Source organism: Suillus bovinus (genome assembly GCF_016758785.1).
Source record: "Suillus bovinus strain UH-Sbo-P2 chromosome Unknown EDB93scaffold_28, whole genome shotgun sequence".
Classification (NCBI taxonomy): domain Eukaryota; kingdom Fungi; phylum Basidiomycota; class Agaricomycetes; order Boletales; family Suillaceae; genus Suillus; species Suillus bovinus.
In genome coordinates this window covers 337,292-348,562 of record NW_024542084.1, presented here as the reverse complement: position 1 = coordinate 348,562, position 11,271 = coordinate 337,292, and the positions used below count along the sequence as shown (strand labels likewise).

At 45.5% G+C, this 11,271-nt stretch overlaps 5 protein-coding genes across 5 annotated transcripts; 4 read left to right on the top strand and 1 right to left on the bottom strand.

Moving 5' to 3' along the window:
* Positions 1-1,500: 1,500 nt before the first annotated feature.
* EDB93DRAFT_1281810 (uncharacterized protein) lies at positions 1,501-1,869 on the top strand (the record flags this gene model as incomplete). The annotated part of the gene is made up of 1 exon (XM_041454455.1): positions 1,501-1,869. A coding segment is annotated over one exon (369 nt), but the record flags the coding sequence as incomplete, so codon positions are not given.
* A 1,335-nt stretch (positions 1,870-3,204) lies between these two features.
* Positions 3,205-3,993, top strand: EDB93DRAFT_1085422 (uncharacterized protein; the record flags this gene model as incomplete). Its single annotated transcript, XM_041445909.1, has 1 exon — positions 3,205-3,993. A coding segment is annotated over one exon (789 nt), but the record flags the coding sequence as incomplete, so codon positions are not given.
* Positions 3,994-4,470: 477 nt separating this feature from the next.
* EDB93DRAFT_1085318 (uncharacterized protein) lies at positions 4,471-4,854 on the top strand (the record flags this gene model as incomplete). Its single annotated transcript, XM_041445902.1, has 1 exon — positions 4,471-4,854. One exon carries the CDS (start codon positions 4,471-4,473, stop codon positions 4,852-4,854), a length of 384 nt encoding a protein of 127 aa, XP_041307691.1.
* A 296-nt stretch (positions 4,855-5,150) lies between these two features.
* Positions 5,151-5,764, top strand: EDB93DRAFT_1146747 (uncharacterized protein; the record flags this gene model as incomplete). The annotated part of the gene is made up of 1 exon (XM_041449509.1): positions 5,151-5,764. A coding segment is annotated over exon 1 (220 nt), but the record flags the coding sequence as incomplete, so codon positions are not given.
* Positions 5,765-8,372: 2,608 nt separating this feature from the next.
* EDB93DRAFT_1240617 (PLP-dependent transferase) lies at positions 8,373-9,835 on the bottom strand (the record flags this gene model as incomplete). Its single annotated transcript, XM_041451783.1, has 3 exons — positions 8,373-8,834; positions 8,878-9,020; positions 9,073-9,835. The coding sequence occupies 3 exons, from the start codon at positions 9,833-9,835 to the stop codon at positions 8,373-8,375; spliced, it is 1,368 nt and encodes a 455-aa protein (XP_041307689.1).
* Between the last annotated feature and the right edge of the window lie 1,436 nt (positions 9,836-11,271).

Below are 11,271 nucleotides of genomic sequence, written 5' to 3'. Positions count from 1 at the left end.
TTGGTGGTGTATAACGATAGCGTTCATACTAGATATACCCCCCGTTCAGCCCTTTTACCACTGCCGAAATCTGCATGATGGAGATGGACACTTGATCGGGTGAAGTAAGTACTATCGCGAACCCGTGGTGAGAAATCGTACAACTCAAAAGTTTTCAATAGGCCACACCAGGCAGACAACAACAATAGAGACACACCTCACATCAGAAAGAAAAAGAAAACGAGAGCTAACATTCTTCTCGCTACCCTGAACATGAAGGGCCGTGCATCCCCCCAACTAGGGAACAGTGAAATATCAAAATGGTCAACAATACAACACATTATGAGAGAGAAAAAGATAGGCATACTATGCGTCCAAGAAACGCACCTACTGCCTGAACACGAAACACGAATAAGTGAACTATACTCACGAAGAATCAAAGTCATAAACTCGAGAGACCCACACCGCCCAGGTAATTCGGCAGGGGTAGCAGTAGTGATCAACACCGAAATCTTCAACCCGAATGAACTAGAAACGACAGTAATCATCCCCGGCAGAGCCTTGGCACTTAAAACAAAATGGCATAACACACACCTGACCATCGCCAACATATACGCCCCAAACAACCACACGCAACACGCTGAGTTCTGGAACAAAATATCAAGAACCTGGCAAGAAAAATGTCTACCCAATCCAGACTTCATGATGGGAGACTTTAATATAACAGAAGATGCACTTGACCGAGCCCCAGCCCGCCCTGAAAACGAACAGGCACTAGACGCCCTCTGAGACCTAAGATTCCAGATCAACATACAAGACACCTGGCGAATTAACAACCCATCATCACGTCTCTTCACATTTTACAGCAATACAAACTCACATTCACGCCTAGACCGCATATACACATCGCCAAACCATGAACGCAACATATTTGGATGGGACTCGTGCACCTCGGCCGTACCAACGGACCACAGAATGGTCCTCGTAAGATTTGCTCCATCAGACACACCTTTCGTTGGAAAAGGCCGCTGGTCCTGGCCAATAAGCCTGATAAACGATCAAAAACTCATTGAGAACATCAGCAAAGCAGGAAAACAAATACAACAAAAGATAACCCACCAACAAATTCGAAGATCACAATCAGAAAACCCACAGCGAACTTGGGAGGAATTTAAATCACAAATCCGTCAGCTCGCAAAAATAACAGCAAAAGAACACCTGAATAAAATCAGAACAAGAACCAAACAACTCGAAAAAGACCTACGAAGAACGGTAGCAAACAACGACATAGACAACAACGAAAACACCCGACGACAAAAAGCCTGGATCGAAAGTGAGATAAACCACCTAGAACAAAAGAGTTTCAAAAAGAAACAACAACACTCACAAGCGAAATGGGCAGCGAAGGGTGAAACCATGAGCAAATACTGGTCGAGAATCAACAATAGTAAGACACCTTGCGACATAATATATAAACTAAAGATACCCAACCAAAACCGATTTGCCTCCCGTTCCGACCAGATGGCTGAAATAGCACGATCTTACCACGAGAACCTACAAAAAGACAACATGTCCGAACAAGAAGCAGAAATGAGGCAAACAGAAATACAAAACACAATGAGCGAGATCCCGCAATCCCAGAAACTATGGAACGACGACTCACCACTACACAACCTCCTAAAAGAAAACCATATCCAGGAAGCCTTGTATGCCTCAAAGGCAGGTAGCGCCGCCGGAATAGACGGAATCCCATACGAGATCTGGAAAAACCTACACGAAAAACACATCAACGATCAAAAGAAAGAACTACCTAGCTTTAACATAATCAAAACTCTCACACTAGTAATAAACGACATCCAGGAACATGGCGTCGATGACAATACAGACTTCACCCTGGGATGGATGTGCCCCATCTATAAGAAAAATGAGCGCACAGAAATAAAGAACTACAGACCGATCACCCTGCTGAACACCGACTATAAGATCCTCACGAAAGCACTAGCTATGCAATTAGCACGAGAAGTACACTCACTGATTCACTCCGACCAAAGCGGCTTCATACCTAAACGCTCCATTTTCGACCCCATACGTCTGGCAAGACTAATGATCGAATATGCAGACATTGCTGAGGAAAACGGTGTCCTAATTGCGCTCGATCAAGAAAAAGCATATGACAGAATAAAACATGACTACCTAATAACAACCCTCGAAGCCTTCCAGCTCCCACAAACCTTCATCACGACGGTCAAGGCCCTGTATAAAAATGCACACACTAAGGTGGCAATAAACGGCATACTAAGTGCCCCGTTCCGAGTCACCAGAGGGGTACGCCAAGGCGACCCCCTCTCATGCCTCCTCTTCGACCTCGCAATTGAACCATTAGCATGCACACTACGAAAATCAGAAAAACTCACAGGCTACAACATACCGGGACTAACAGACAAAATAATAGTAAACCTATACGCCGATGACACCACCATATACCTAAATGAGACTGGACAAATACAGTGACCTAGAAACAATACTATCAAAGTGGTGTCGCGCATCTGGAGCAAAATTCAACCTCGAAAAAACCGAAATAATACCAATAGGATCAAAAACGCACCGTGACAGAGTAATACGAACACGGCAACCAAACCACCTCGAACCACCACTAAGCAACGACATTAGAATAGCACCGGACGGCCACCCCATAAGGTCTTTAGGCGCCTGGATTGGTAACAAAACCAATGATGTAACCCCATGGGAACCGATACTGAACAATGTCAACATAGCACTGAAAAAATGGCAAAAAGGCCACCCAACTCTAGACGGAAAAAAACTAATAGTACAAATGATCGCAGGCGGCATGACACAATTCCTAACTAAAGCCCAAGGTATGCCAAAGAACATTGAAGCCGCAATGACAAAGATCATACGCAACTTCATCTGGAACAATGCACGCACCCCCCCCCCATTAGCCTAGAACAAATGCACCGCCCAAAAGAAGAAGGCGGAATCGGCCTACTCGACATCAAATCAAGAAATGAAGCAATAGAAGTGACATGGGTAAAATCGTACCTAGATCTTTCCCCGTCCAGACCAACATGGGCCTCGATAATGGACCTAATACTGAACAAAATAAGACCGAAATACAACAATAATGAAAACACTAACCCATTCCTCACATCATGGGTCCCTCCGACAAGAGGCCCCAGAGTGACATCCCTACCTCGCGAAGCACAAATGATACTAAAAACAGCGAAAAAACTCAACATCAGTTTCGCACCGATAAAACTCTCAAAAGAACTTAAGAAAAGTCTCCCATCATGGTGCCATCCAGGCGCACCTAAGAACACGTACCACAAATCAAAAAATAAATGCCTAATAGACACGCATAAATCGGACAACATCAAACACCTTCTAAAAATCAGGAAAAGACTAACGCGAATCAGCGAGAACGACCAACACTTCCCGAGAAAAACATGCCCCTGTACCGCATGTAATAAAGACCGAGAAGAAGGATGCAATAACCCTCACACCTGCGCCCAATACGCAAATGAAATCCTGTTTAAAATCGCACCCAAATTTAACACCAAAACAAAACCGAAAAAAGACGGACTATCACTAACTCACCGCAGAAAAGAAAAGAACTATCAGACACACCAAAGACGACAAGGGGAAATCCTCTTCGATCCCACAGTAACGATACGATCCAGCCTATCAGAATGCTTCAGAATCTTCCTAGACCCAAACAACACATCACTCACCCCAGCACACCGCCTACAAGCACCGACAAGGGGCCTCAATCTCATACAGGACAACATGACCATCTTCACTGACGGCTCATGCTTGAACAATGGAAAAGAAAACGCACAAAGTGGATGCGGAATATGGATCGGAGAAAACCACCCCAAAAACCTCGCCTTCAGAATCCCAGGACAGAAACACTCAAACCAGATAGCAGAACTGTCAGCAATACTACTAGCACTGCAACAAACAGAACCATACATACCTATAACCTTTGTAACCGACTCCAGGTATGCCATTGATAGCTTAACCAAACACCTCCCACATTGGGAAGACACCGGATGGATCGGCATCGCAAATAGTGAATATATAAGAGCAACAGCATACCATCTACGAAGACGGTCAGCCCAAACCGCATTCATATGGGTAAAAAGACACAACGGACATCAAGGAAACGAACATGCCGATAGACTGGCAAAAGAAGGAGCAAACAAACCACAGCCAGACGAATTAAACTTAACCGTACCAAGTGAATTCAACCTACAAGGAGCAAAACTGTCAGCCATCTCACAATCCCTCGCATACAAAGGCATAAGAGAAAACAGACCAACGATCCCGAGACAAAAAACCACAAACAACCTGGACGTTACCAGATTTGCAATACAAGAAATAACCGGACACCTAGAAACAGATGCCAGCATTTGGGAGAATAGCAGACACAAAGATATATCTCGCAAGACGAGACAGTTCCTGTACAAAGCCATGCACGGTGCACATAAAATCGGAGAATACTGGTCAAAAATACCAACATATGAACATCGGGCGAAATGCACCCACTGCAACGCAGACAACGAATCCCTAGAACACATTTTGATCAACTGCCCAAATAATACCAGCTCACTAATCTGGTCCCTAGCCAAACGAACATGGCCCCTAAAATTTGGTAACTGGCCAAGGATAAGCATAGGAACAGTCCTAGGATGCGGAAACATAAACCTACCACCGTTAACTAGACAAAATAACCCACCCGACAATCAACCAGCGAACAACTCACAAAAAGGCGCCTCCAGACTCCTGAAAATTCTGATATCCGAATCCGCGTACCTAATATGGACAATGAGGTGCGACAGAACAGGGACCATTTAAGACTATGGTCATATTCGAGGATAAGTATAGGGCGAATGGGGAGTGTTGGTGGTGTATAACGATAGCGTTCATACTAGATATACCCCCCGTTCAGCCCTTTTACCACTGCCGAAATCTGCATGATGGAGATGGACACTTGATCGGGTGAAGTAAGTACTATCGCGGACCCGTGGTGAGAAATCGTACAACTCAAAAGTTTTCAATAATCAATTGCGTAAGCAGGGACAGGAAAGTTCCAGTCGTAACTTAGAATGTGATTTGCAAACCAGCGTCGCACGCGACTAGTCGGACAACTGGGAAAGGGAACTTTATTCTCCTCATGATCATCCTGCCGGGATATCGATGCGTCTGCTCGCCAGCATCCACAAGTTGTTTTTCTTGTTGGTCGTTGCACTGGCAACTCAGCCCACGTTGTCCTTCAACGTTGCCTCAAAACGTTACTTTAACGTACCTCAGCGTGCCTGCACAGTGCAAACTACCTTCGAATCTTTCACCTTTCCCATTTTCTATCAGTTGCCAAACATTCCGCATGATTTCAGCTTGTCACTTGGCGCAAGCGTAAGTGAGTAGCTACTTCGTTACAATAGTAACGTAACAATAAACGCGTTGACTAAAGTTAGACCTTTCGAATATACTGCAAAATACACTATGTTAAGCAAACACCACGATGGAACCTCAACCAAATTTCTCCTCCCCGCAGACCGTTCGGCAAGTATTTCCCTACCCAATACTGGTAGTTGATACATGTACAGACTCCTGGAATATAATCGAATTCATGCTAGTGTCTGCATCGAAGTCAGCCATAACTTTTGCGTGATATTCTCGAACGCCAAGGATAAGGCGTGGTCCCAGCACAAACATCTGTACTCTCCATAAAATTTGGCAAGCGCCAATGAGTACCTGAGCTCCGGTAGACTGTCAATTTTACAGAAATGATGAGCAGTGGTTACACGCAGATATCAGCGACAGGTTGGCGCACCATGGCCACTGGAGATATAATCACCGTGACAAGGTTGAGGCAACAGACATAAACAAAGCTAGCACACGCGGAACTTGAGCAGAAAAAGACAGCCCCATTCACATTACTAGCTCACCTTGCAAAATAAAGCACGTGAGAATTTATTAGTACTCTTGAACAGTCCTCGGTGGAAGATCCTGTTGATGGGCTGAGTCGTCGCAGGTAATAGAAGTCTTTCACAGCAATCCAGACTGAAAGACACAGTGCGAAAATCTCCCATAACGTGTTGAGCATCCAAAACATCGAGTTCAGAAGCGTGACGTCCCCTTCATATCCATCATTGCACATATACGTGCCAGAAAGCATCCACTCCTCTGGGGGTCTAATAAGCCATGTTCGAGTCAACAAGTAAAGCTTACCCCATATGATGTCATGGATTCCTATTGCCGCGATCACTCCGCATGCAATGTTAACAGCTAGGAATATGATAATAAGGAAGATAAGCATTATTCTAGATCCCTGATATATAGCATGCAACCGAGCAATCATAATGACTTGCACCATGTCCCAGTTGAGTCAACATCATTGAGGTATTGCAGCTGGGTAACTCACCACCCAACATGGCAGTCACGATCAAGTTTATCCCATTCACTGCGTCGTACGTAATTTTACCTGACACACCCAATTAGTGAACATCGTCATACTAGTTGGTATCAAACACTCCGACTTACACCTATTAATGTTGAGCCGAGTTCAATGGTCAAAATATCACTCACCCCTACATACGAGTGAGTCTATTGGAAAGGGATGAAATGGTTGTATAATACTCACTGCATCATTTAGCGAGACAAATGGCATACTTCCTGTGTGCCGTCGGTCAGAAGAATATACAGCGCATATGACACATACGCAGAACATAGGTGCTAATTTATCGGACACGAGCTATTAGCATGGTGTCAAGTTGTTTGCCTCGGCACATACATAGAATATGGAATTCCAATATAGCGTGTCTACAAGATTGGGGAGTCAGCACAACCTGCCAACCACGTTACAGTGCAAAATGAGGTACGAACAACCAAGTACAGCACAGTCGCGGGAGACCAGCTTTTCCTCTGTCGTGAATTCATTTTATTCTCCTATTTTTTTTCTGATATAGGGCTGTTGTCACTCACCCAGATCAGCTCAATCTGTGACACCTTTCTTAGCGAGTTCGCGGCTGCGGCAATAATATCAACACACCTCTTGTCCAAGTGTCAGTACTGACGACATTATGTGAATATCAGCAGTTTTCGCACACTGTCCCACTCACCCCAATCGTATACCACGACGACGCCAGCGGCAACTGCAAAATGGCAAGTCAACGTTAGATTAAGACATTTTCACGCGACCAACCTGTCCAATAGCTGAAAAAAATGTTTGAATCGATTGTCGACCACCACTTGGGGTCATTTGAGACTACAGTCATATTCGAGGATTCCGCGTGTAAGCGAATGGGGAATGATGTCGGTGGGGTAGTGTATTATAACCATAGATATAGAGTCAAGATCAACGATTTGATTGGCTGACTTGGTGATGTGAACTCAGGTACTACATATAGTAAGTATGCAAGTACGCCAGCTCATCGAGCAGCTTATAGATAGAACATGACTAATTGGGTATTTGCAATATTGACGACGCGCGAATGGGACAAATGTGATTGTGACTGCCAGTGTGCTCTGCGCCGTTGTACAATCGTATGCCTTTATACGACAGACCGCCCTAGATACAAATGAAACCTAATTTGAATGCATCATTGCTCAGATGTATCTTTCTCTCGCTGTGTTCACGCTTTCAAATGAGCGGTGAAATGGTTCAGGACGACTTCTGCAGAGTCAGCCGCAGGTTCTTAAATACGTGCTATGCCACTTACACCGCCAAGAGGCAAGATGGTTGACGAAAGGGTCCTTTAGCTTCCCATCAACTGCTAGATGGCGACTAGGATCAAAGCGTGATGCATCCGGAAACACGTCTTTATCCCGAGATAGTGCCCTGAGCTATGCTCAGCTCAAGCCGGCATTACATGCACTCCACCGTGATGATATACCACTGATTAACCATTACTATTGCACCTGATCGGACTATAGATGAGTCAATAACAACTACCTCGACACATACGACTTAGAACCTTCGGGTGCCCGGGCTTGGACGTCAGAATAAAGCACCATGGCCAGCAGGAATGTGTCCAATGCGAATGCAACCTGCGGGACATAAAAGTAAGAATCAGGTTTGCTGAAGTGGTGACTCACGGTGTCCATGCCAGCTAAGATGCCGTATCCGCGTCAATGGATGAACTATGTCCTGGCAAAAAATAAAACTCTCACCAATGAATCCCATCAACGCAACATCCTTCATCGTATGACTTCGTCAGCGTCGTCGTGAGGTTAACTGAGAAAGTCAGTGACCAATGAGTGTGAAGCTGCAAACAGATCAGGCAAAATTCTGTATCCCAGTCCTCAATCCCGAGCCAATCTAGCAGCCAACAATGTAGGAATAACAATAAATTACGCTTCCAAACACAATATCACAACTTTGACTCCATCCATAATCCTACACCCTCCCCCTCCGCAACACTCAGCCACTGTCTTTCTACTTCTCTTTCTCTTGCGACCCATGCCTGTACCCAGTCGACGATACCGTCTACCAGTTTCTTTACATCGTCACGAGTGTGTCCTGCGTGCAAACATACTCTTACTCGGGATGTTCCTACAGGAACTGTGGGCCATGTTATTGCTTTTGTAAACAGCGGTTGTGGAAGGGCGGCAAGATGTGCAGCAAGGGAATGTGGATGAGGCGTGAGAAGAGGGATGATGGGCGCTGGGGGCGGAAAGGATGGATCGGAGGCAGTGTTTGTAGCATCCTCATGATCATCCGTACGTAGATGGCCAGGCAAGCAGAGCAGTTCGGCTGGAGCTGACTGTAGGTGAGGTCTTAGAAGCTCCAAGAAGTATTTTGATAGATCTAGGAGATGCATTGCGAGCTGAGTCTATGTTAGTAACAGGTTTACGAAATTTTGGGACACAGCTTACCACTTCTGCACTTCCATTCTCCAGCATATCGAAGGCACACTCGATGGCGATGATATTTGCATACGTGAGCGTCGTGGTGTATATCAGTGGACGGGCATAATTCAAGAGATAATCCCGTATGAGTTCTGTAGTTAGAATTGCAGCTACATAGATGCTCAGGATGTCGTACAGCAATCTAAGTGAAAAAACTCGCACCTCCTGATCCCGCAAGCGCCTTCCCAAATGTATGCAAGCGTGCCAGGACGCGTCCCTCGAGTCCTAGCGCAGCAACCATCCCTCTACCTTGCGGACCATATATCCCTGTTGCATGCGCCTCATCCACTATCACGTATCCATTCCTCCTTGGCAGCAATTCTTCGACACAGTGCACGATGTCTTGTAAGGGGGCGAATGTCCCATCCATGCTATATAGACTTTCCACCGCAATGAATGCGCTTGCTCTCCCATCCCGCAGATCATCTCGCTCGTGGAGTAGTTTTCGCAGCGATCGCTTGAGTGCAACGACTGAATTGTGTGAAAATTTAACGAGGCTGGAGGAATCTACTCGCGAGGCTCCCATCCCATCATGCACAGATGCGTGGATATGTTCATCGTATAGGATTATGTCGCCCGGTTGAGGAATAGCGGAGAAGAATGCAACGTTCGCGTCGAAACCTGAGTTGAATAACAATGCCTTTTCGGCGCCGAAGAATTTCTCCAGTCGATTTTCGAGGGCGACATGAGCAGGCGTTGGCACGAGCAACCGAGAACCGCCTGATCCGAGTATTTGAGGAGCAGTAGAAAGAGCAGATTGGAACGCCGTGCGAAGCGTCGATGATGTAGCGAGGGAGAGATAGTCGTTCGATGTAAAATCAGCAGAGGGGAGCACTGGAGAGGCCGAGACGGGGAGACGTCGACGAATGTGCCGCTTTTCTCGGGATGAAAGGGCAGCAGAGAGTTTATCGTTTAAAGAAGACATTATTGTACAATGATTGGGTGATCAAGCTAAGGTTTGAGCGCTGAGCGTGCGCACGGACACGATTTGGCACCTTACATATTTTGAACGGAGCCAAAACGCCTTTTATTTGACCTCGTACGATGATCTTAATGGTAGTGCAGGGCCTACGGAATAGGGATCTGATTCATTCACTAGTTTCAGCCTATGACATTCTCATAATACGGTTTGATTAAGGAAATCATATTTGAGAGGTGGTTTAAAATTTGACCGTACAACATGCTACATTGTAAGATAACTCAATCAGTTTAAATTACATCTGAGCGTTGTCTGGGCGGGCTAGAAGCATATGTATACCTGATAATCATCTTATCATCGAGTGAGATGATGAAAATTTTAATGCGCCGTCAGAAAGCATGTCTCATTGTCCAAGACTAATTGATAACTTAGCAAACGTGTTGCTAGAAACTCACAGAATAATCACTTGCAAATGCCCTTGGCTATCGGACACGTCAAGGAAAACCCTTGACAACAAACCAGGAAGAAATGGAGATCCAATAATAGACAGACACGAGAAGCAGACGTCTCTGTGAATCCATGACGAGCGAGGCGCCCTAAAAATTATAAAATTTAAATTGTGCAGGGTTATCACGTACCGCACCTGTCAGTCATATAATCGAATGATCATCAACGTAACACCCTCAAACCAAGCAGGACTAAGGCTTACATCTGGTGGATCTTTCCTCTTTTCACTTGGCGCACTGTATCAAATTCATGATGGTATGTTGATACAGAAGAGACGGGTATTTCCGACCATTCCAGTGGATAATGGAAGCGACACGAAGGTGCCAGATAGTAGAACGTGCATGCTGTGCCCGTCAAGATGGGAAAATGGGATATCACCATACTACCAAAGCAATGTGTGAGAAAGTCCTGAAGAAGGCAACCGGAAGAGTTGAGCTCCACACAGAAAAAAGTACGCCACTCCTCTGACAAGAAATATCAGAGTTACTTGCGTACTGTACAGACAACTAGGCTCACTGGATGAATGTGGTAATTACCCCTTGCTGAATGAATTTTTGAAGTAACACGCCGACCTTGCGGTTGCAAGCGAACGTGCGCAAAACCAAGCTTGAAAGGAAACACCGCCTCGATCAGTGACCTCAGTCTGATTATAGAACAAGCACTTGGGCAACGAGGTGGCACGGCAATGTTGGGTGTTCAACGCTCAGCGTGCATCTGTTTGCTACATTTTACCATCAAATCAAAATCCGCCATCCCATACAAACGTTCATTGCATGGTAGATGGGCAATCATGCGTCCGGCTTCCGGGATTTCAGCTGTAATCTGAACAGGGCTGGTGAGTATATCAAGGTTTCCGGATAGATGCGAAGGTAGGATACACACGCATGCAGTTCTCACTTCCTTGTAAGTGTATCAACTTCAACCCCTTGACGTGA